We start from the raw sequence: 26,119 nt of genomic DNA on the forward strand, positions 1-26,119 counted from the left end.
CACCTTAAGGGGGGGGTTATGTCACACCCTGGCCTTAGTTATCTTTGTTTTCATTTATTATTTTAGTTAGGTCAGGGTGTGACATGGTGAATGTATGTGTTTTTGTAGTGTCTAGGGTGGTTGTAAGGTTAGGGGGTTTATTAGAGTAGTTGGGTTTATGTTTAGTATAGAAGTCTAGCTGTGTCTATGGTTGCCTGAAGGGTTCTCAATCAGAGACAGATGTCATTAATTGTCTCTGATTGGGAGCCATATTTAAGGCAGCCATAGGCACTAGGTTTTTGTGGGTAATTGTCTGTGTCTATGTGTAGTGTTTGTGTCAGCACTATCTAGATTTATAGCTTCACGGTCGTCTGTTTGTTGTTTTGTTTCGTTTTCCTTCTGATAATAAAGAGAAGATGTATTTTTCACGCGCTGCGCCTTGGTCCTCTCTCTCTCCCTTTGACGATCGTGACATCTACGCTGCTATACATATTTATTTGGTTTGACATTCTATCGTTTTTCATGGAATTTTTGTAATAATTAACTAGAATTTATTTAAATAAATGTTTCCAGAAATAGTTTTACCAGCTCCATGTATTCTCAAATTGAAAAAGGTGAGGGAGCGCCGCTCTCCTGCACTCCGGCAGCACTACAACTCTGACCATGAGCAAACCTGTAGGAAACGTTATGCTGAAGGACTGAAATTCCCACAAAAGAACATTATTTGTTAACGTTCTCGGAACAATTTGAGAACATGACTTTAAAAAGAACCAATAGGAAACCTCTAGGAAACGTGTTGCTGAAATACTGAAATTCTCACAGAAGAACTTTGTTTCTTAACATTCTCTGAACTATTTGAGAACATTCCCAATGTCAGACCAGTTGGAGAACATTCCTAGAACATTACCAAAATTGAAACTAAATGTAACCATGTTTGAACTTTTAGGAAACGTTCTGTTAAAGTAATGAAATACCAAGAAAATAGTTTTTTGGGGGTCAAGTTCCTTAAATGTGCTGAGAATGTTCCATAGCAAATATCCGGCACCATTCCCAGAAAGTTGTGTATTCAAAATAACCATAGGACCACCATGCTCTTACCACGCTCTAAGACAGGGGTTTTCAAACTGGGTTCCGAGGTACTGCAGGGTGTCCACAAATGTATTATTATTATTCTCATCATCATCATTATTATTATGTTGTTTTATGAATATTGCTAACTGCAAAAGAATACCACCGCGAATACCACCGCGAATACCATTTTTATGTCTCTGCATCCAGAATGAAGGCAGTTAGAGGTAGTTTCATGAGCCAATGCTAACTAGCATTAGCACAAGGATTGGAAGTCTACAGGAACAGTTAGAATGCTTGCTGTTCCTGTTCATCCGTCTCTGCGGAAGTACATAAATGGCTTCATTGCCAAAATCTCAAACTATTCCTTTAATATGGAGGAACTTACAGTCATTGGCGCTAATTAGAGGTGTTTTTTCTGTATAGAAAATTGTTAGGTGGGCCATCTAAGTGGTAATTTTTCACTTGTTTGTTTTCACTTAATACTTTGGGATACTAGTGCTATGTCGCATTTTATGAGGGTTGTCGGATTGGAGAATTGTTGTTGTATTGATTGTTGTTGTATTGATGAAGGTATTTGGATGGGGAATGGGGATACATTTTACGAACAAAAATCTGTTTGTTTTAAATTCCCCTTCTGCAACTGCATGGTATTTGCAACTATAACGAGCCTGGACTATGATCAATTAAGCCATATCAATGCAATTAAACAGGCTAATGTAAAATAATGAATTATGTTGGCTTACACTTATGGCACTTCAAGGCTGTTTCATAATGATTATTACGGTCGTGTCAATCATGTTATATACTTAGGCCATCCTTTTTAATTAATGATCGGACCCTTTTTTTCCCCAATTTTCGCCTAAAATGACATACCCAAATCTAACTGCCTGTAGCTCAGGACCTGAAGCAAGGATATGCATATTATTGATACCATTTAAAAGGAAACACTTTGAAGTTTGTGGAAATGTGAAATTAATGCAGGAGAATATAACACATTCGAGCTGGTAAAAGATAATACAAAGAAAAAAACATGAATTTTTTGTATTTTTTGTACCATCATCTTAAATGGAAGAGAAAGGCCATAATGTATTATTCCAGCCCAGGCACAATTTAGATTTTGGCCACTAGATAGCAGCAGTGTATGTGCAAAGTTTTAGACTGATCCAATGAACCATTGTACATCTGTTCAAAATGTTGTATCAAGACTGCCCAAATGTGCTTAATTGGTTTATTAATACATTTTCAAGTTCATAATTGTGCACTCTCCTCAAACAATAGCATGGTATTATTTCACTGTAATAGCTACTGTAAATTGGACAGTGCAGTTAGATTAACAAGAATTTAAGCTTTCTGCCCATATCAGATGTCTATGTCCTGGGAAATGTTTTTGTTACTTACAACCTCATGCTAATCACATTAGCCTACGTTAGCTCAACCGTGCTGCAGGGGGGACACTGATCCCGTAGAGGTTAATCATCCCCCACACTTCTCCCACAGGTGTCGCCCTTCCAATGGCGTCACAGAACAGACGCAAACATTACCTCTTTGCATGACAGATAGTTCTCATCAGATCCTGGACCTGTTTATACTGAATCAGATGTTGGAAGTTATGCATAATTTTCAGTACTTTAAATGCCCTGTACTTTAAATGTCCGTCCACCATGGGACTGCTTTCCTCCTCCCTGAACTCTTAGGTATAGCCACAGTAGCTGCACCCACTAAAGCTGTTCTCTCACAGTTATTCATACTATCCACACCCCCTCTCATTTCCACCTGAGCCATCACCTGCTCACTCAGTTCTTGAAATTGGTCCCACTTTGCCCTTCCAAACACCAACCTGCCTCCTCCCTCCGGCCTACTGTGCATACTATGGGGTAATGATGTTGACTCCTCCCATATCTCCCACTCACAGATTCCTGACATCACATTAGATAGCAGAGTGAGGTCCAAGGCAGACTCTTTCCCTGTGGCTACATCAATCCTGGTCCCTCGGCCATCATTCAGGCACACCAGAACTTTCATTTCTATCAGATTTTATATCCTGGCCCTCCACTCTCTCCAGCACAACCAGGTCCAATGTCTGACAAGGATTATAGTAGTTCACTACCACTAGCACCCCTCCTCTCAACCACACCACCACCACATATTCCTGTTCAATACCTTTGCCTAGCATCTTGTAAGGAAGTCCTTGCTCTATGAAGGTGGCACATCCCCCTCCCCCTAGATCTCTGTCCCTACAAACCACTACATATCCCTGTATGATAAACTCCAAAGTAGGTTTGAGCCATGTTTCCTGCATACAAATCACATCAGGCTTAGCTGGCATATCCACAATGAACTGCTTGAACTCATGCCCATTCGCCAACAGGCTTCGAGCATTCCATTGTAGTATTACCACCATAACTAAGATCCAGTAATACATAACTCCAGCCTCGGCTGATTGAGGTTATCTCGAACCTCTCCCCATATCAACCTTGTCATACACAGATGTCTCCCAGCCGCTTTCACTATTAGCTGAATCTTCTCTGTTTTAGACTCTACTTTAGCAGTGATATTGATAGCTCCTGCTATGAATGTCACCAGCTTTCTCTTATCTATGTATACCATATCGCCGCCCACCTGCCCCGTAATCCTAGTTCTAGATGCTCCTACCCATCTCTCCCTTGAACCTGTATCTCCCTGTACCTGGACCATCCTCACTGCCTCAGCATATGACACGCTTCTCTCCACTCTCACTTATTGCACCTCCACTGCCTGTTTCCTTGCATCACACCCACCATATGCCACACCATGAGCCCCCCCCCCCCACCCCCACCGAAAGGCTTTGGTACATAAGCTCTCACATAATAACTCGTATGTCAATAATAACTTTAGTTGGCAGTACCCTGTCCTTGATGTGTAACTGAATAGCCTGGATATCTACCCTAATCACATCACAGCACCAACAAGCTCCCGTCTCTTAACACTTTATCATTGACAACTTCCCCGATCAACTCTTTTATCACAGCCGTCAACCTTATTGGACTCATCGCTCCATCTCCCCCTTCCTCCCTAAACTTCAGAATCATCTTATGCTCCTCCTCTCCTCCATTCTCCCCTCAAGACTTGTCTTGCCCTTCCTTGGCACTCTCTACCTCCGAACTGACGCTGGCATTGGAAACTATGTTGCTTTCCTCAAACGTCCTTTTCTTCTTCTTCATCACCACCTCCATAAACCTCTCGCTCCCCTTCAAACCCCTAATCCCTCTCTCTCCCGCTTTATTTGTCTCTTACCTACTCCCCCCTTTATTTGTATTGCTATGCCCTATACTTGCTTCACTTTCTTCTCCATCACTATCACCTAACATCTGTGACGCAACCGCCACCACACCGAGTAAAGTTTGATTGTTTGCTTATCAACGACTGATACCAGAGCGAAATTAATAGTTAGTTACAAACGATAACTTGTAGATAGCCTAACCAGCTCTGCTAGGGTGAGTAAAATGGTCAGAGTGAGACGTTCGATCATTTGTCTGGAAATATCTAGCTAGCAAGCTAGCCAACTTCAGCCAGTTAGCTTTAGGTGCTTGGTTGGTACAAGCATGCATTGTTAGCAGGCAAGCTGCAGAAGGACGAGCAGGCTACAATTCCTCATCGTTTATCAGTGCAATTTTGACGGCCAACTAACTGAAAAAAGTTTGAGAGGGTTTATCTAATGTTCCTTCGTTAGATTTTAGCTCATCTTTCTCTGGCTAGCATTAGTTGTTGATCTTTTTGTTGTTGATGTGCATAACTGAGAGAGACTACCTTTTCATGGTTGTTTGATCAATAGGACTGTAAAGTTCCCAAATGTAAGAGGACTCTCAAGTGGTATTGACATATTTGCAGAAATCCATTCTGGTGTATTTTTTGGCGAATGTGTTCTAATGATCTAAAGTCGCGCTGTTGCAACTGCCTGTAAACACACAGTCCAGTTCAAAGTGAATGATGGCAGGCCTGTGTGGAAAATAAAGTCCTACTGTAGCTCTGATTGGCTATGGCGCACCTGTCTGCGTAGACTCTGGTCCTGGACGAGACAGATGTTTTTATTCCGTTTTATTTACTGCATTTAATTGTCCAAACGCACGTCCGCTTTACCACTCTGAATTGCTATAGAATTTTCACAAACGCCTCAGTATAAGTAATTCCCAAACATTCTAAGAATCTGTGAAAATGACATTATCTAAGTGCTCACTTGTCAGAAACTGTTTTTAAAAACGTCATTCTTCCTGGGGGTTGTATATGATCAGATTTGAATAAGATTTCATGTTGCTAAAATGCTTTAAGTAATAATGTGCTCTTTTGAACTAATAGGAGCTGGCATATTACCCTAAAATAAGGCCTGTTTTTTTTGCAACTACTTCAAACAGCAAGCAGTTGGGACATATGATAGTATTATGAAACTGGGCTTCATGGCAGATTCAATGAATAATTAATATTCAGAAAAAGCGTTGTTAAAAATGTCATGTGTCCAGCCTAGTTATGAGTCAACCCGCACATCACTAGTGCATAATGACAGAACACTGCCCTGTGTTTTCTATAAGGAATTCGAGCAGCACATTAAGACCATTATACATTATTCTAATAAGAAAGCTGTTAAAACAAATCAATGTGTGCATCTTTTAAGGTCTTTGTAGAATCTGTCATTTGTTGTACCCCCTAGCGTATGTTATCATTGTCTGTTTGTATACTTCTTATATGTATACTGATTTTTCTCTAAGAAAAAACACAAAAAAAGACAGAACACTGCCCTCCACTTCTCTATGTGGCCGTCTGTCTTTCTATTTGTCTTTCTGAGCCGGGCGTCAGTTAAACTGCAGTACCAAAGCAAGACTGTAGGAGCAGTCGAAACCGTGCTTCTAGATAGGAATTCTCTCTAATACAGTATCTCTGGCCTGGTCAGAAAGACCAAGAAGAAATATCAACAACATCAGTTCAGCTGTGCGAGTGAAAAGATACGAGACTAGTTTCTAACATTTGTTGAATTCTGTTAATTGCTACGGTATAGCACGTGTAGTATAAATCATTGTTGTTATTTAGCGCAAATATGTCTTTGTTCGGGAAGTTATTTGGCACTGGAGGTAAAGGGGATAAAATGACTAGCCCTCAGGAGGCGATTCAGCGACTTCGAGACACAGAGGAAATGTTGACGAAGAAACAGGAATTTTTGGAGAAAAAGATTGACCAGGAACTCCTCACTGCGAAAAAGAATGGCACAAAAAATAAAAGAGGTGAGACCTATCAGAGATGCGCTCTTAATGTATTAGCTGTCTGGCTCGCTTGTTAGCCAACAACTTGACAGGAAGAAGGAAGTTGATAGTTAGCGAGTTAGTTTTAGCTAACGCTAACTGCTAACTTCAAGCCTGTGTGTGAGCCTGTAGCTAGCTATCTAGCCGAGTATGGTAGGTTGCCAATTATTGAGCAATATGCCAGGTGGTTAAATATCTTACTGATTTGATAACGTAAAAATATTGCTGTTTTATTTATAGGTTAGTAGCTAGCTAGCCTACGTTATATAGCTATGTAGCCTACTGTACTAGCGTTACTTCTCTAAATAGGCTGGACACAATGCCGTTTTCTGACAAAAAAAAACGACTTAATTGCATCCGAGGTGGAGCCCAGTTTCATAATATTACCTTATGTCCCAGCTGCTAGCCGTATTTTTGAAGTAATCACGAAAAAACAGGCCTTATTTTAGGGCATGTTTCACCCTGCCAGCTCCTATTAGTTATATTGAGTACAGTGGCACTAACTTGCCTTCCTTAGGTTCTATTCCCAGCCTATTGTGTCACGTCACAATGCTTGCTTTACTAATGTTGGCAATGAGACCTGCCCACGTTGCTGGTAGTTAAAATGTAAACAACAACAAAAAATGACTCATGGAATGCTGAGGTCATCCCATTGTTTCCTATAGGGAAAATAGGTATGCTTGTCTATTTTGCCAAATATCTCGCAATGTGTATATTTAGATTTTTTTTGTTCAAACTGAACACCATTTTAATCATGAGAATCTCCTCTTTCTAATTATGTAAGGCTGGGCAGCGTATGTATCAAACGCTAGCCCCAAAATACCTTTTGCCATTGGAACACTGAGCTCCCCCCATTGTTTTCCTATGGAGAGGCATGCTGGTATATTTAGCCAAATATCTCACAATGTGTATATTTAGATTTTTTTTCAAGTCGGACACTATTTTTATCAGGATAATCTCCTCTTTCTAATTAGATAAGATTGGGCAGCGTACTCTGCTGTCATCGGTCGCTAGACCAGAAATAGTCACACTTGGCGCCATTGAGGTGCGGATGTTTACCTTCAACACAAGTTTTTATTTTTTTCAGTTTCGTCCTAGGAACAGATTGTAGTGGTTAAATAAAAAGGGCTACATTTTTTTTGGTGCCATTTAGGCAAAACAGGCTCTGCGAACATTCGATTCCATTAATTTGCTATGGGCTCGCGCTAGTGTTCCAGCTTAGCCAATGTTATTTTGCCATTTTTTCAGCCTTGGGTGAATTTTGACTCGTTCTATTGTCCAGCCTACTCTGAAGCCATTTCATGGCCCCTGATGTTGTACATCATGTCATGGATGACATGGTCCTGTGTATGTGCCCAATAAATTTGATTTGGCAGACTAAACTTATAAGGTGTATTGCCGCCACCTACTGTACAGGGTAGTAAAATATATTTTGGATGAATAAAACTCATACTGATTACCAAAACACTAACCAAATTCATGCTACTACCCTGAATTTCAAACAAAAAACTACTCCTTCAGTTGGATTTAAATGTATATTCAGGTCCCTACACAGTAGAGGTCGACCGATTTCTATGATTTTTCAACACCGATTAATCGGCCAATATTTGTGTGTGTGTAATAATGACAATTACAACAATACTGAATGAACACTTTTATTTTAACTTAATAAAAATCTATTTAGTCTCAAATAAATAATTGAACATGTTCAATTTGGTTTAAATAATGCAAAAACACAGTGTTGGAGAAGAAAGTAAAAGTGCAATATGTGCCATGTAAAAAAAGCTAGCGTTTTAAGTTCCTTGCTCAGAACATGAGAATCTATGAAAGTCTGTGGTTCCTTTTAACATGAGTCTTCAATATTCCCAGTTAAGACATTTTAGGTTGTTGTTTTTATAGGACTATTTCTCTCTATACAATTCGTATTTCATATACCTTTGACTATTGGATGTTCTAATAGGAACTTTAGTATTGCCAGCCTAATCTCGGGAGTTGATCGGCTTGAAGTCATAAACAGCGCTGTGCTTCAAGCATTGGAAAGTGCTGTTTGAATGAATGCTTACGAGCCTGCTGCTGCCTACCACCGCTCAGTCAGACTGCTCTATCAAACATCAAATCATAGACTTAATTATAATATAATGAACACAGAAATACGAGCCTTAGGTCATTAATATGGTCAAATCCAGAAACGATCATTTAGAAACAAAACGTTTGTTCTTTCAGTGAAATACGGAACCGTTACGTGTTTTATCAAACGGGTGGCATCCATAAGTCTAAATAGTGCTGTTACATTGCACAACCTTCAATGTTAGGTCATAATTATGTAAAATTCTGGCAAATGAATTAGTCTTTGTTGGGAAGAAATGGTCTTCACACAGTTCGCAACGAGCCAGGCGGCCCAAACTGCTGCATATACCCTGACTCTACTTGCACAGAATGCCAATGCTAGCTAGCAACTTACCTTGGCTCCTTGCTGCACTCGCGTAACAGGTGGTCAGCCTGCCATGCAGTCTCCTCGTGGAGTGCAATGTAATCGGCCATAATCGGCGTCCAAAAATGCCGATTAGCGATTTGTTATGAAAACTTGAAATCGGCCCTAATTAATCGGCCATGCCAGTCGACCTCTACTACACAGGCTCAGGAACCTGGGAGGGGGGAACCTGGTAGGTCCCTGGATGGGAGACCAGATGCTGCTGGAAGTGGTGTTGGAGGACCAGTAGGATGCACCCTTTCCTCTGGTCTAAAAATATATCCTAATGCCCTAGGGCAGTGATTTGGGACATTGCCCTGTGTAGCATGCCGTCTTTCAGATGGTACGTTAAACGGGTGTCCTGACTCTGTGGTCACTAAAGATCCCATGGCACTTATCGTAAGAGTAGGGATGTTAACCCCAGTGTTCTGGCTAAATTCCTAATCTAGCTCTCATACCATCACGGTCACCTAATCATCCCCAGCTTACAATTGGCTCATTCATCCCCCCTCCTCTCCCCTGTAACTATTCCCCAGGTCGTTGCTGTAAATGAGAATGTGTTCTCAGTCAACTTACCTGGTAAAATTAGAGTTAAATAAATACCTTTTCATTCAGTACTCCCTGCAACATTTTGTCTGTTAAATCCTGGAGATCCAGAAATCTATTTGCCGCCTTCACAATGATGTCGAACTTTTCTTCATTGAGGTTTAATGGCAGTTGGCATCCAATAAATGTTGCATTACCACCACTTACTAGACTGGAGTATAACTCCCTTATACTTTGCTTGAAAATAATAATTAAATATACACTACCGATCAAAAATGTTAGAACACCTACTCATTCAAGGGTTTTTATTTTCTTTTTACAATTTTCTACACTGTAGAATAATAGTGAAGACATCAAAACTATGAAATAACACATGGAATCATGTAGTAACCAAAAAAGTGTTAAACAAATCAAAATATATTTTATATTTGAGATTCTTCAAATAGCCACCCTTTGCCTTGATGACCGCTTTGCTCACTCTTGACATTCTCTCAACCAGCGTCACCTGGAATGCTTTTCCAACAGTCTTGAAGGAGTTCCCACATATGCTGAGCACTTGTTGGCTGCTTTTCCTTCTCTGTGGTTACTACATGATTTCATATGTTATTTTATTGTTTTGATGTCTTCACTATTATTCTACAATGTAGAAAATTGTTAAAATAAAGAAAAACCCTTGAATGAGTAGGTGTTCTAAAACCTTTGACCGGTAGTGTGTGTATATACAGTGGGGCAAAAAAGTATTTAGTCAGCCACCAATTGTGCAAGTTCTCCCACTTAAAAAGATGAGAGAGGCCTGTAATTTTCATCATAGGTACACTTCAACTATGACAGACAAAATGAGAAAAAAAATCCAGAAAATCACATTGTAGGATTTTTAATTAATTTATTTGCTGTATAGTGTGGCAGACCAGGGGGTTTGGTCAAAACGTTTACACAGATCAGACATGGACAGAGTAGGATTAGCTCGGTTTCAAGAGTGTTTATTTTAATAATAAACCAAAAGAAAAGAATAGGTCTCCCCCATGAAACCCTCTCCGGGATACCGTCTTCTGGGTCTTGCTGTATCCTGTGGGGAACAAAACCTGAACTCCCTCCTTTTACCTCTGGAACCGTCCCCAACTATACGGGAGTAACCTTTCTTCCCCCAGTCCCTTCTCCCGTGTGCTGCAATCAGCCCTTGATTACTCACCAACCACAATCAGCCCCAATTAGTCCTGGCCGGAGAGCCCGTCTAGACCTGGCACGTCCAGCAGAGGGAGCCATCGCCTCGTGATGTATACTCCGTCTGTAACCAGGCCTCAACGAGTCTCCCTCTGGTGGCTGACCTGCTGTATGTCACAATAGAGATTGTTTTTTAAAATTCAACAAATACCATACCAATTGAATATTGTATGTGGATGTATATTACTGTAAATATTGATCACGCTTCTTGTTTATGATCATATGTTTTGATGCATTGAATGTTTAATTCAAACAATTAATATTGTGAACCTGTGTTATACATTTTGTACCTCCTGTTTCAGGAAGTGATGTCACTGTGTACTGCCCCTATATATAGGACCTTCCACCCCCACGTGGGATATGGATGCCTGATGAAGACCTAAGGGTCGAAACATTGTTATAAATAAATATCACCTGGGAGCATGAGCAGCAGTGTGCAGCGTTTTCCACCCCTAAAATTAACACTTACCACTACTTTCCCCAATGCTACACATTCCTTTGTCTCATGCCCTTCTGCACACTTCTCACATCTAGGAACCTCTCTCCTACACACTGCTGCCACATGCCCATAAGCTTGATACCTGTAACAACGTAATGTATTCGGCACAAAAGCTCATACAGGATAACTTATAGAACATCAAAACTCAAAAGAACAGACAACAACTCTTCTGTTTCACCACTCATGCCACCCCGTCTGCATCGCACCAAATGACGAGCATCACAAACACCGGAAATCTTCCCCTTCAGTTGGTCAACTTTCACATTTACCGCTACTCCCAGTAATCTATTTTCAATGGCGCCCTTTTCTTGAGAGCAAAACAATTCACATATCTTATCCGCATTCGTTTAACGCGATGTGCCTGCTCCCTCTGACCAGCAGAAACACAAACAATTATCACCAGGCCACTATTGGTTACCTTCACCGATTCCACAACAACAACCCTGTTTTGCCCACCCTGAAACCGCAATGGATCAGCCAAAAGGCAAGGGTACACTTAAAAAAAATTTTTTTACACTGACCGTTACAGGCTCGTCTTTATCCAGACCCTCGGTGCAGGACTCGGGTTTCGAGAACTTCTCACCCACCAAACCTTCTGCCCTCACTCACTTCCATTTCTCCCCCCGTCTTCGATCCGGCGTACAGCTCACTCTACTTACACTTTCTACTATTCTTCTTTTAACAAACCATCTCCCTTTTTTTCACCATTTTAACTGACTTGAAGTACACCCTCTTCCTCCCTCTCTTCAACCTCCTCTGCCTCTCTTTTTCCCCCTCCATTCCTCCTCCGTATTCCAAGAGTATGTTACAGCCTTATTCCAAAAGTGATTCAATACATTTTTTCCCCTAATCTACATGCAATACCTCATAATGACAAAGCAAAAACAGGTTTTTAAAAATCTTTGCAAATGTATGAAATTTAAAAAATATATATAATTTACATACGTTTTCAGACCCTGCATCCTGTTTCCATTGATCATCCTTGAGGTGATTCTACAACTTGATTGGAGTCCACCTGTGGTAAATTCAATTGATTGGACATGATTTGGAAAGAAATATACCTGTCTACATAAAGGTCCCACAGTGGACAGTGCATGTCAGAGCAAAAACCAAGCCATGAGGTTGAAGGAATTGTCCGTAGAGCTCCGAGAAGGGTCCAACAAAATGTCTGCAGCATTGATGGTCTCAAAGAACACCGTGGCCTCCATTTTTAAATTGAAAACATTTGGAACCACCAAGACTCTTTCTAGAGCCGACCACCCGGACAAACTGAGCAATCGAGGGAGAAGGGCCTTTGGTCAGGGAGGTGACCAAGAACACGATGGTCACTCTGACAGAGCTCCAGAGTTTCTCTGTGGAGATGAGAGAACCTTCCAGAAGGACAACCATCTCTGCAGCACTCCACCAGTCAGGCCTTTATGGTAGGGGGCCAGCCGGAAGCCACTCCTTAGTAAAAGGCAAAGGCACCTAAAGACTCTCAAACCATGAGAAACAAGATTCTCTGGTCTGATGAAACCAAGATTGAACTCTTTGGCCTGAATGCCAAGCGGCACGTCTGGAGGAAACCTGGCACCATCCCTACTTTGAAGCATGGTGATAGCAGCATCATGCTGTGGGGATGTTTTTCAGGGGCAGGGACTGGTAGACTAGTCATGACCGAGAGAAAGATTAACGGCGCAAAGTACAGAGAGATCCTTGATGAAAACTGGGGCGAAGTTTTTATTTTTTCCAACAGGACAACGACCCTAAGCACATAGCCAAAACAACACAGGAGTGGCTTGGAGACAAGTCTCTGAATGTCCTTGTGGCCCAGCCAGAGCCTGGACTTGAACTTGACCGAACATCTCTGGAGAGACCTGAAAATAGTTGTACAGCGATGTTCCCCATTCAACCTGGCAGAGCTTGAGAGGATCTCAAATCCAATCAAATGTTAGAAGAATGGGAGAAACTCCCCAAATACAGGTGTGCCAAGCTTGTAGTGTCATACCCATACCAGATGACTCTGTAATCGCTGCCAATGGTGCTTCAACAAAGTACTGAGTAAAGGGTATGACAACTTATGTAAATGTGATATTTCCGTTTTTTTAAATACATTTTGCAAACATAAAAAAAATATTGTGTGTTGATTTTTTTTAAATAAGGCTGTAACGTAACAAATTGGAAAAAGTCAAGGGGTCTGAATACACTGTACGTCTCCTTATGATAATACTGCACTTCTCCTGACATCTTGTTCTTGACTTCTCAAGGGACGCCATTTTCCTTACTCCACTTGCCCTACTCCCTTCACAGAACAGCGCAAACTGGCTCTAACCAGAATAGAAAGAGGAGTGGGAGGCCCCGGTGCACAACTGAGCAAGAGGACAAGGACATTAGCGTGTCTAGTTTGAGAAACATACGCCTCACAAGTCCTTAACTGGCAGCTTCATTAAATAGTACCCTTAAAACACCAGTCTCAACGTCAACAGTGAAGAGGCGACTCCGGGTTGCTGGCCTTCTAGGCAGAGTTGCAAAGAAAAAGCCATATCTCAGACTGGCCAATAAAAATAAAAGATTAAGATGGGCAAAAGAACACAGACACTGGACAGAGGAACTCTGCCTAGAAGGCCAGCATCCCGGAGTCGCCTCTTCACTGTTGACGTTGAGACTGGTCAACTAGTCTAAACAAGGCCAGTTTTATTGCTTCTTTAATCAGAACAACAGTTTTCAGCTGTGCTAACATAATTGCAAAAGGGTTTTCTAATGATCAATTAGCCTTTTAAAATGATAAACTTGGATTAGCTAACACAACGTGCCATTGGAACACAGGAGTGATGGTTGCTGATAATGGGCCTCTGTACGCCTATGTAGATCCATAAAAAATCTGCTGTTTCCAGCTATTATAATAATTTACAACATTAACATTGTCTACACTGTATTTCTGATAAATTTGATGTTATTTTAATGGACAAAAAATTGCTTTTCTTTCAAAAACAAGGACATTTCTAAGTGACCCCAAACTTTTGAAAGGTAGTGTATATTACACTAGATGATAAAAAGGAGGCGCTGTTTTGAAGCCACAGCGCCTCCACCTTGACACTCCCCCACCGTCGTGGAAGCTATAGAAATGCATTCATTAATGTCTACATTTGTTATTGCCACATTTATTCTATTACATACACCTTAATTAATGCATACTTTAAAATTATATTATTTGAGTTTAACATAAAAATAAAACATTTTCCTTAAAGTATCATGTACTAATGTTACTGTCCCCACAATACATTTTTTTAAATATGTAATTTTGTCCTTAACATATAATTATTCTAGAATTCTGATAGAGGACTGCTCCTTCCCGGGAGTGCCAATATGAATGACCGGTGGTTTCAAAGCCTATCATTGGCCATACATAGCATCAGAAATCCAGGGTTTATATGTACATCATTGTTTAACGCACGAGCGGCAACCGCCAGTGACCACGGCGACAAAATGAACATTATCGGCATGCAAAAAGTGAATCGCTATAACACCATAAGCATGCATAAAAACCAATTTACATGCAAGATAAATTATGAATCTAAAATTAGATTACAAAACAATGATTTGTATTGTTAAATGTGACTCTGTAAACTGATAGTTAGCCAGCTAGCTAGCGTGGGCAAGTTGGATGTATGTGCTGAGGTATCACCACACAGGCTACATTTTCTACTGTGATTTGGTCAAAGACGGCGCCGCTTCAATAATAGAGAATAAACCAGATAGGGGCTTACAGATGGGCCGCGGTAAACGGCGAAGGTCTCATAAACTTCAATGGGAGTAGGGCGGCTAAACGCAAGCAGTTTTGCAAGCGGCGCGGTTCGTGGTGCCATCTCCGGTAAGCTGCGCCTCTGGCACAGCGCCTAAAGATTTAATTAGCGGAGTCTTAAGCGGCTGCAGCGCATGGTTGATTAATGAGCGGAGTTCATCTTGACAACCAATCAAACAATGTTTTAATGACCAACATTCGAGCTGACAACAAACGGGATCGCTGGTCTCTACACAAGGTAGGCGTATTTTGTCGCGCTCAAAGCCCGTACTATTTTCTCCGCCCTCAGCTGAGTGGCTTCCACAGGCACGAGCACCGCAGAGCCCCCCTGCCTAGGATTAATTGAAAATCAATGGGCCACCCTGCCCGCCACTGCGTGTAACTCAAGGGGCACAATTGCAACTTTGGACCCTTTCCCCTCAACAGGCCAAACATTGTTGAGGAGTAATAGTAGAGCAGCTATGATTGGCGTGGTTATTAGACTTGACACATAACAAGATTAGGTTGTGTGCAGTAAAAGAGAGGCCTACGCTCTGTCAGATAGTAAAACAACATTAAAGCAATAGAAATAGACACACACACACACACGCCTCAGTTTTGTTCTAGAAATGCGATTAAGCTGTAACCGATCTTGGATGGTCGATTTCCATGGTTCTGCTTCTCTCTCTCTAAGGGAACTTTTGATGGAGCTGTTATACAGTCTAGCTCACGCAGTCCTTCAAACTATGGGACTGTTCAGATAATCAATAGAGTTGATTCTTTCGGTGCTTAATGATTGGTAGTCTCGCGTTACCATTCTCCTAAGTCTCGTCCGAATTAACATGCATGCAGGAAGCACGGAACTGAGGCTAAATGATAGGTAACCACATGCTTGAGTGGACTATATGGGGTGGTAGTGAAGCTGGTGGTAGGAAATATTTGCACATCAGGTGATGTCCCTGACATGTCAGTATGCTATCTAGCCTATGTTTATGGAGTAGCTTAGCTTAACCCAAAAAACAGAAGCAAGCTGAAGCCACAGGACAGTAAGACATAATACACATTTTGTATCATTTTTGGTCAAAAATGTAGCAGGAAAATGGTGTGTTCAAAAAGTACTTTCAGCATTTTTATTTAAACTGTCTGGAGTGACAGATGTGCTCAATCAAATAAGATGTGATGCAGAAATCTACAAGCTACAAAGTAACACCATCTTATCACGTCTAATATACTTCAGCCTGTCTCACCTCAATTAAGTACATATTATAAGCTTGTGTAAGCCTTCTTATTGTAAGCTTATACATGGTCACCCAGTGAATACTGACTTAGCCAAAACCAACCAAAGAAACGAGTCAGTTGAACAACAACGTTAGATTTTCTATTTCCTCTTGCAGTGCTTTAGGGCTTTTCTGCTCCATTAGTATTCCCATCCCACAACCTCTCACAGTCGCTTCTCCTTCCTCTCCTCTTGCATCCAGCTGCTCTGCAGGCCTTGAAACGGAAAAAGCGGTACGAGCAACAGTTGGGCCAGATCGACGGCACGCTGTCCACCATTGAGTTCCAGAGGGAGGCGCTAGAGAACGCCAACACCAACACCGAAGTGCTGAAGAACATGGGCTTTGCCGCCAAGGCCATGAAGGCAGCCCATGAAAACATGTAAGGGCCACCGTCACATTATTATTATTATTATTATTATTATAATAAACTGAAAAAAACTATTTCGTAAAACTGAAAGAAAATAATTTACAAACCTGTTTTGAAAAACTAAAACTATACTGAAACTTAATTTTGACTCAAACTAAATTAAATTTAAACCATCATGGATTATGTTCAGCTGTAGATTTTTTTCCTCTAAACTTTTGGCAAAAATCGAATGTGGTTTTCAAGCAATTTTGTTTTCTAATGGGGTTTGCAAGCTTCTGAATCTGGCAGGTAAATGCTGCCAGGAGATAGGCTTAGCTTCTGCATCACTATCACCAGCTATCACTAGCTAACAGGGAAGAAATCTGCTAATTTCTTTCCCTAACTCTAACTCTAAAACTAAAAACTAAATAGTATAAGAATAAAATAGAAATGTAATTAAAACTCAAACTAAATACAAACTATTAAATCAGGCTTGAAAACTTACTGAAACTTAACAGAATTTTGAATAGAAATAAAAACTAATTTAAACATAACTATAATAACCTTGGCGCACACACACACACCTCTGAGGTGCCTCTGACCTAGGCCAACATTAATGTTCTACTTCACGTTTGTCTAGGATTTTTTGTGTGTGTGACTAAACCTTGAATATGCAATGAAACCCATTTAACTTTAATCGTAAAAGTAATTTTTAAGTGCGCTACGTCCTCATGCACAGCCTTTTATCTGCAACAAGTCAATTTGATGGAAACACATCACTAGTGGGAACATTTTCATATTTTTTTAATGCAGAAACCTAGCTAATGAGTGAGACAAGGAGTCCAAAGAAGTGGTAAAAAGCCATCGACGGACCCCCCCCCCCCCAAACCAATCCCACCCTAACAACGAGTATATAGTATCAGTTCTCTGTTTGACAAGTAGTATGGAGCTGCGGCTCGGAGTATTGTTTCTTCATCCTATGTCATGTATTTTCAGTGAATTTTGTGGCGCTACATTTTTTTCCCCTATTCAGAGAAATGAGTCATTGAAGTTGTTGGGTTTATGTCCCATCCTACATCCTGTTATTACCACAAGATGGTGCTGTTCCTGCTATTAGGCGATTCTGTTTTAAAGAACTGCCAATTTTTAAAGGGATACTTCACCCAAATTACAAAATTACATATTGACTTAATTACCCTGTGAGCAGTCTATGGACCAGGTATGAAAGTAACCAATGCTTTGGTTTTGTTTACCTGGCCATTGTTTCAAATGCAAACTTTTTATAATTTGCTTCACAATTCCAATGCAAGTCAATGGTACATACTGAGTGTACAAAACATTAGGAGCAACTGCTCTTTCCATGACATAGACTGACCAGGTGAATGCTATGATCCCTTATTGATGGCACCTGTTAAATCCACTTCAATCAGTGTAGATGAAGGGGAGGAGACAGGTTAAACCCCTAGAGTCGATTTCTGCCACGGAAATCTAATTAGCATAATCAAAATGAAACAATTATGTCAGTTAAAGCTAAAGATATTCGTTTTTTTGCATTGGCTGCGTCTCAATCCACCCCACATCCGCCGATGTCGCACTTCCGCATCTGCGGTGAAACGTGCCAGAGCTGGAGTGGTGTTTGTCAGACCATGAGACATCCCGAAAATTGGTCTTCTCACAAAATCGTATGTAGTGTCCGACTGGTTTGGCCTATAAACTATTATGACCCCTCTATGGAAAGATGAGACTCTCACAAACACTATGGTGTTCCTTTTGCTCTACAACCCTCGCAAGCATCTTGGGCCTCTTCTGAAGTCGATACAGCCGATCTGCCAACTTCTGTCTGTATCGTCCAAACAGTTTGGGCTACACACTAATATGAAAGGTGCGACTCTCACAAACATGCCTGTTGTTTTGCTGTAGGACGCCTCACAAGACTCGTCTGAAGTTTCCCCGGTACCAGTAAAAAAAAAAAGAAGAATGGATTAATATGGAAAAAGTTTAGTGCAAAGAATAAGGGGTTAAATACATGTAAAAAGAAAAATGTATGTTCCTCAGCTATAGGACACACTTGAGAACAAACGTCTTTGTTATTATTTTGGGGGACTGTTGTTCTATGTAGTGAATCTGTTACTCATTGTGTTTGTAGGGGCTAATAGCTATAGGACACACTTGAGAACAAACGTCTTTGTTATTATTTTGGGGGACTGTTGTTCTATGTAGTGAATCTGTTACTCATTGTGTTTGTAGGGGCTAATAGTAAGGCCTAATGTAATTGATCAAATAATTGTTTTATATATATTTTTAAATTCTAAATCAAATAGCTAAATGGTATGACCTTCTTAAAACAATTCCATATAGCTTAGTAGAACCCCCTCCCCTGGCTTAGACAGGGCTTAGTCAGTAGAGACATAAAGAAGGATTTTTTTTGCCTTGACATGGATTGTGTATGTGTGCCATTCGGGGTGTGAATGGGCAAAACAAAGGATTTAAGTGCCTTTTGAGTGTGTCAAGAACCCTAACGTGGCTGGGGTTTTCGCACTCAACAGTTTCCCGTGTGTATCAAGAATAGTCCACCACCCAATGGACATCCAGCCAAGCATTGGAGTCAACATGGGCTAGCATCCCTGTGGAACGCTTTCGACACCTTGAAGAGTCCATGCCCCGAAAAAATTTAGGCTGTTCTGAGGGCAAAAAGGAGTGCCACTCAATATTAGGAAGGTGTTCCTAATGTTTTGTTCACTCTGTTACGCATTTTCACACTTTATTATACACGCTTCATTATTCAGAATGCAAAGTGACTTCCAGAAATATCTGCAGTGAGGTTGATTTTTAATTTTCCATATCTCTATCCTACATCTTTTCAATGTAAATGTTTGGGATTCGCATAATTTCAGCTTATGGTGTAGTAATATCATAAAATGGCTTTTGCCAGAAAATGTTCAAAATGACACTATTATTCTTTCCTGAATTTGCTATGAATTATTAAATGGTCTTTTGTGTTTTTGCCCATAGGGACATAGACAAAGTGGACGACTTAATGCAGGACATCACAGAGCAGCAGGAGCTGGCTCAAGAAATCTCTGACGCTATTTCTAAACCTGTAGGGTTCGGAGAGGAATTTGATGAGGTAAGCTGAGCTAGGATGTTTCCTTTACCGTAGTGCTTCCCAAACTTGTTCAACCTCCCCATTTGAGAAGGTCTGGTCACACCACACATTTCTTAGGTGGCAAAGGTCTGGATGGATATTGTCATTTATTGGCTTAGTCCCAAACCCCCACCTCGCATCCCATGCGACCTCAGCAACCTGCGCCACGTTTATTTCTATGGGTACAAGCTCTGTCCATGACAGAAACTGCACACTGCTCTTGTTGCCAGAGAGAAAATGTTGCAGCTTTAAAGCTCCTGCAATTCTACACATTTTACCATGTCTTATGTGTGTTCATGTGATATCTGTGTGACCCAAACATAATGGGTTAAAAAACGTTAGCTGACATGGGCTAGTTGAACAACTGGACATTTCTGACACCCCAATTTTGGGAACCACTGCCATACCGAATCAGACTAAAGGCGTTCGTCGTTGTTGTTTTGAAATGTATCCTTATCTTATTTGGACATATAAACCTGTCTAACCCTTAATTATTTTTCTTTCTTTGTGTAGGATGATCTCTTAGCAGAATTGGAAGAACTGGAACAAGAGGAACTAGACAAAAACCTCCTGGAAATCACTGGCACAGAGAATGTACCGCTGCCAAATGTGCCCTCCACATTCTTACCTGTAAGACCAGCAGGTAATGGATATATTGGCTTAGCCACTAAAGCTTAGCCAGCTTTAATGCTAGCTCATGTCTCTGAAGTACACTGACAGGAATTGATTTGAAATTATAAAATACTGTCTACACACACACACATTTCTTATTCTGAAAACATCTACCTGTAAACGGTAGTCTTCCCAGTAGTAGAAGGTTTTTACCGTTTCCAACCACTATTTCGCCAATCAGTGTAACGCTACCTGACTTCTATTCAAACCTGAAAGTTTTTTTGTCAATCTTTATAGGCCGATTTAAAAAAAAAAAAAATAGATATATTATAAAAAAAAAAAAATGTAAACTAATTTTATCAAATGAATGTGGTTCATTCTTACAGCCAAGGAGGAAGATGAGGACGACATGAAGGACCTGGAGGCATGGGCCGCCAACTAGTCGCTGCTGTTACTCCATACCTTCTACAGGTGGAAAAGAAGAACTCTATGGTATGTGTTTCAGGAAGGAATAGGAAAAGTCTGAATAAACGGAGACTTTAAAAAAAACTTGACAACCTTTTCGCTTACTGTCAAGCTCAGCCTCCTAAAGAGGGACAATGGCATGTTGTACCTTCGACCACTGAAAACCCCAAATCTCTGGAGCGACCAAACAGTGTTTTTCTTTAAATCCCTCAACTCGTTCTCTTCTGTAAAGCATTGCTTCACTCCTTCCACCCCCCTTATCTTAGTGCACAGAATATATTTTGAAAAGAAAGTGTAAAAATGACTGCTCAACACTGACAATAAGCTTCAATGTAGAAATTCTAATACCTCATACCGTTTCATGTGTAGTGCGACAATACGTTGGAAGATATTACAATACCCTTTATACATTTTTGTTGTTGATGCACAATATCCCTTTGGCGTCATGTGTTCACATGGCAATCCGCTGTTATTTAATACATTTATCAAAATATGCACTTAAAATATACCTATTGTACATGATATTTATTAATAGCTATGTCCAGCGGGGAGAATTTGATTCCCATCTTTAGGGCTATTGGTGTTGGTCTTAAATTTTATTTTGGCAGGATTTATTGAACTATATCATGAATATACTTCCAGATACTCTGGCTTTCAAACGTGCACATATCTATGAGTGCAACTCCACAAGGTATCCTTGAAATGCTTCCCTGGGTGATGGTTCACACGGTTATCTTTCTTTGATGTGACAACCTAACCAACTAGTTACATTTTGAAAACACAATGACATTTCTCGTCAAATATGTCTATACTGTATCTGTTCAAACTGAAGTGACTGAGTGAGATTATGTCTACCTCTGTGAGTGTTTGTTCATTTTCATCTTTAAGAAACATTAACACTATAGGAGGTTAAAAAAATATATATTGGGGTGTTTGGGCTTCTCAGAGTAATGGCATTTGATGTGTGTGTGAAGCGAGAATAAATTGATTGTATTCAGACTCCAAATTACAGGCAGTGAGGTTTATGTAACATTATGGCTTTCCTGAGTTTGTCAACTTACCCCACTACTTTCTGATTTGACATGCTGCTTCAGATTTCTTATTTTCTATGTTTCAAATGTCTATTTTCTGTCTAAATTCCACCTTCAGAAGGGGAAATTAACTAATGTATGACAGCATTATGTTATGTTTGACATGCTCCGATATACCATAGGTCGTGTGTGTTTGTACACAGGGCTGTCCCTTGTGATCCGGTTCCTGTTTTTCTTTGGTCCGTCTTCCTACCCTGCCTATCACAACTTTCCCTTGTTTTAATGGAACACCTAAATTAAACCTTTTGCCAAGTTGTGCGCTGTTTGTTTCCTTTTTTTAAGCTAAGAAAATCTGTGAATTCCTTTATCAAGAACTGTTGGTCAGAGTTATGGCAAGCGCTTGTGATGAGATCAATGCTATTGAGAGGGCCAAGGTTCATGTAATAGTAAGTGTTGGGTCAAGGGTTATGGTTGGGCAAGGGCTATTCTTTGGCCACAGTCATCTGCTGAAAAAGTCTGAGATCATGTACCATGTTTTAACCGAAATACTAAAAGTATTATTGTTTGGAATGGAAGGGAACTACAGTGGTACTGTTTTAATTACCTTATTTTTGTCAAATATAAATAATTCTGTTGACAAGGCCCAAGTTAAAAAGTTCTCATTTGAATAAATTATATTATTGTATACTGAACAAAAATGTAAATGCAACATGCACCAATTTCAATGATTTTACTGAGTTACAGTACAGGAAATCAGTCAATTGACATGAATTAATTAGGCCCTAATCTATGGATTTCACATCACTGGGCAGGGGCGCAGCCATGGGTGGGCCTGGGAGGACATAAAACCCACCCACTAAGGAGCCAATAACACTTTAGTTTTTCCCCCACAAAGGGGATTTATTACAGACAAAAACACTCCTCAGTTTCATCAGCTGTCCAGGTGGCTGGTCTCAGACGATCCCACAGGTGAAGAAACCGGATGTGGAGGTCCTGGGCTGGCGTGGTTACACGTGGTCTGCGGTTGTGAGGCCGGTTGGACGTACTGCCATATTCTCTAAAATGACGTTGGAGGAGGCTTATGGTAGATCATTTAATGTTCATTTACAATTGAAGTCATTAAAACTCGTTTTTCAACCACTCCACAAATTTCTTGTTAACAAACTATCGTTAAGTCGGTTAGGACATCTACTTTTTGCATGACACAGGTCATTTTTCCAACAATTGTTTACAGACAGATTATTTCACTTATAATTCCCTGTATCACAATTCCAGTGGGTCAGAAGTTTACATACACTAAGTTGACTGTGCCTTTAAACAGCTTGGAAAAGTCCAGAAAATGATGTCATGGCTTTAGAAGTTTCTGATAGGCTAATTGACATCATTTGAGTCAATTGGAGGTGTACCTGTGGATGTATTTCAAGGCCGACCTTCAAACTCAGTGCCTCTTTACTTGACATCATGAGAAAATCAAAAGAAATCAGCCAAGACCTCAGAAAAAAATTGTAGATGTCCACAAGTCTGATTCATCCTTGGGAGCAATTTCCAAATGCCTGAAGGTACCACGTTCATCTGTACAAACAATAGTACGCAAGTATTAACACCATGGGACCACGCAGCCGTCATACCACTCAGGAAGGAGACGCGTTCTGTCTCCTAGAGATGAACGTACTTTGGTGCGAAAATTGCAAATCAATCCCAGAACAACAGCAAAGGACATTGTGAAGATGCTGGAGGAAACAGGTACAAAAGTATCTATATCCACAGTAAAACAAGTCCTATATGAACATCACCTGAAAGGCTGCTCAGCAAGGAAGAAGCCACTGCTCAAAAACCGCCATAAAAAAGCCAGACTACGGTTTGCAACTGCACATGGGGACAAAGATCGTACTTTTTAGAGAAATGTTCTCTGGTCTGATGAAAGAAAAATAGAACTGTTTGGCCATAATGACCATTGTTATATTTGGAGGAAAAAGGGGGAGGCTTGCAAGCCGAAGAACACCATCACAACCGTGAAGCACGGAGGTGGCAGCATCATGTTGTGGGGGTGCTTTGCTGCAGGAGAGACTGGTGCACTTCACAAAATAGATGGCATCACGAGGGAGGAAAATTATGTGGGTATATTGAAGCAACATATCAAGACATCAGTCAGGAAGTTAAAGCTTGGCCGCAAATGGGTCTTCCAAATGGACAATGACACCAAGCATACTTCCAAAGTTGTGGCAAAATGGCTTAAGGACAACAAAGTCAAGGTATTGGAGTGGCCATCACAAAGCCCTGACCTCAATCCCATAGAAAATTTGTGGTCAGAACTGAAAAAGCGTGTGTGAGCAAGGAGGCCTACAAACCTGACTCAGTTACACCAACTCTGTCAGGAGGAATGGGCCAAAATTCACCCAACTTATTGTGGGAAGCTTGTGGAAGGCTACCTGAAACGTCTGACCCAAGTTAAACAATTTAAAGGCAATGCTACCAAATACTAATTGAGTGTATGTAAACTTCTGACCCACTGGGAATGTGATGAAAGAAATACAAGCTGAAAAAATCATTCTATCTACTATTATTCTGACATTTCATATTCTTAAAATAAGGTAGTGATCCTAACTGATCTAAAACAGGGAATTTTTACTAGGATTAAATGTCAGGAATTGTAATTAAAAAAAGAAGAAAAAAAATAGTTTAAATGTATTTGGCTAAGGTGTATGTAAACTTCCGACTTCAACTGTATCTGGCCACAGCTCTGGTGGACGTTCCTGCAGTCAGCATGACAATTGCACACTCCCTGAACTTGAGACATCCGTGGCATTGTGTTGTGTGACAAAACTGCACATTTTAGAGTGGCCTTTTATTGGCCCCAGCACAAGGTGCACCTGTGTAATGATCATGCTGTTTAATCAGCTTCTTTACATGCCACACCTGTCAGGTGTATGGATTATTTTGGCATTGGCTAAATGCTCACTTAACACGGATATAAACACATTTTCTGCTCAACATTTGAGAAAAATAAGCTTTTTGAGTATATGGATAATTTCTGGTATCTTTTATTTCACCTCATGAAACATGGGACCAACACTTTACATATTGCGTTTTAGATTTTTGTTCAGCGTAATTTGATCCTTTTGAATTGTGAAGACAACAGAGAGGCTACAGAGGAAGATTATAGGGAAGGGCTAGAGATGGGACACAAGTTTTAGGTCAGTCTTCCAATGAGTGTGTGCACAACCCTGTCAATGCATTTCTTTGTTTGTATAAAACCTTAATGCTTATATTAAAAGCTGTGTATTTAGGCTGCCTCAGCTCGTACAATCTCCATTTAAATCTAATATACTCCAAGGTATCATTTTGGATAACACTTCCTTTGAAGGTTGCATACATAAAGCATAACACAACAACTCACTCTTGTGTTACCTCAATTTAATAATTCATCTTATGGACAGCCCTTTTGTAACTTGGTTGAAAATATGCAGTGGTTATGCAACAGGCTTATTCAAAATCATGTCCATACTTGATTGAACGAGTTTGGTTGACTCTTCCACTTGTAATATGCTGCTGCATCTGAGTTTAGTCATGCAATGTGCAGTTGAGAAGTAATTGGGGGGGGGGGGGTTGGTGTCCCATTATAGCTAGGTCAGCATTGCTGTTCAACCTCCACACTGCAAACAGTGGTTTACTTTTTCATCGTCTTTGCCAAACTTTTCTTTCTTGATGTAAAATGCCTTAAGTGCATAGAAAACATGTCTGTCCATAAATATGTACACATCCACATAGAGGCAATGTTGATTTTTACACCCTCCCCTTAGGTTGTTTTTAAAGGGAGTTTCATGACTGGTATGGAAATCTATGTTCAATCAAACAATGTTTCATCATGACACACAGCCAGTTTGTGATTATATCATGAATGGGGTGTTGCAGTTCAAATGTGATTTCCTCATGAATTATAAACCCATTTATTAAACACAGAATAACTAAAATGGGATATAATTAAATAGAACACTTATCATAGGCCTACTACATTAAGTGATGTATAAGGGGATTGTGGAACTGAAGGTAGGCATATCGTGATTTGTTTTTTGGTTATTACTATGTAATAGTAGTGCTATAAAATACATGTTTATTGACACATACACCACCAGATAGGTGTAGTGAAATGTGTTGTTTTACTGGGTCAACCGTAGTAAGGCACCCCTGGAACGAATTAGGGTTATGTGCCTTGCTCAAGGGCACAGACAGATTTTTCACCTTGTCAGCTCAGGTATTCGAACCAGCAACCTTTCAGTTACTGGCACAACACTCTTGCAACTAGGCCACCCAATTATTAACTATTCAATAAAAGAGGTTGTGGTATGACACTGTTTTTGGCTGCCACTCTCCGTGGCTAAGAGCTAGTTCGTTTTGCATGGCCCGTTGCCCCGGGTCGAGATTTTACTTAA

The 26,119-nt window shown here is 40.4% G+C and overlaps 1 protein-coding gene across 1 annotated transcript; it reads left to right on the plus strand.

Moving 5' to 3' along the window:
• Nucleotides 1-5,943: 5,943 nt before the first annotated feature.
• Nucleotides 5,944-22,004, plus strand: LOC120064507 (charged multivesicular body protein 4b-like). The gene is made up of 5 exons (XM_039015127.1): nt 5,944-6,299; nt 16,292-16,469; nt 19,449-19,563; nt 20,095-20,224; nt 20,580-22,004. Exons 1-5 carry the CDS (start codon nt 6,116-6,118, stop codon nt 20,633-20,635), a joined length of 663 nt encoding a protein of 220 aa, XP_038871055.1. The 5' UTR covers nt 5,944-6,115; the 3' UTR covers nt 20,636-22,004.
• Nucleotides 22,005-26,119: the final 4,115 nt, after the last annotated feature.

This window comes from Salvelinus namaycush, chromosome 2, assembly GCF_016432855.1.
Source record: "Salvelinus namaycush isolate Seneca chromosome 2, SaNama_1.0, whole genome shotgun sequence".
Taxonomy (NCBI): domain Eukaryota; kingdom Metazoa; phylum Chordata; class Actinopteri; order Salmoniformes; family Salmonidae; genus Salvelinus; species Salvelinus namaycush.

What these genes read in the sequence shown, in the direction of transcription:
- LOC120064507 (XM_039015127.1), top strand. Translation starts at nt 6,116, where the DNA reads ATGTCTTTGTTCGGGAAGTTATTTGGCACTGGAGGTAAAGGGGATAAA. An exon ending in TGGCACAAAAAATAAAAGAG is followed by an intron (nt 6,300 to 16,291) that starts GTGAGACCTATC and finishes TCTTGCATCCAG; the next exon opens with CTGCTCTGCAGGCCTTGAAA. An exon ending in AAGGCAGCCCATGAAAACAT is followed by an intron (nt 16,470 to 19,448) that starts GTAAGGGCCACC and finishes TTTTGCCCATAG; the next exon opens with GGACATAGACAAAGTGGACG.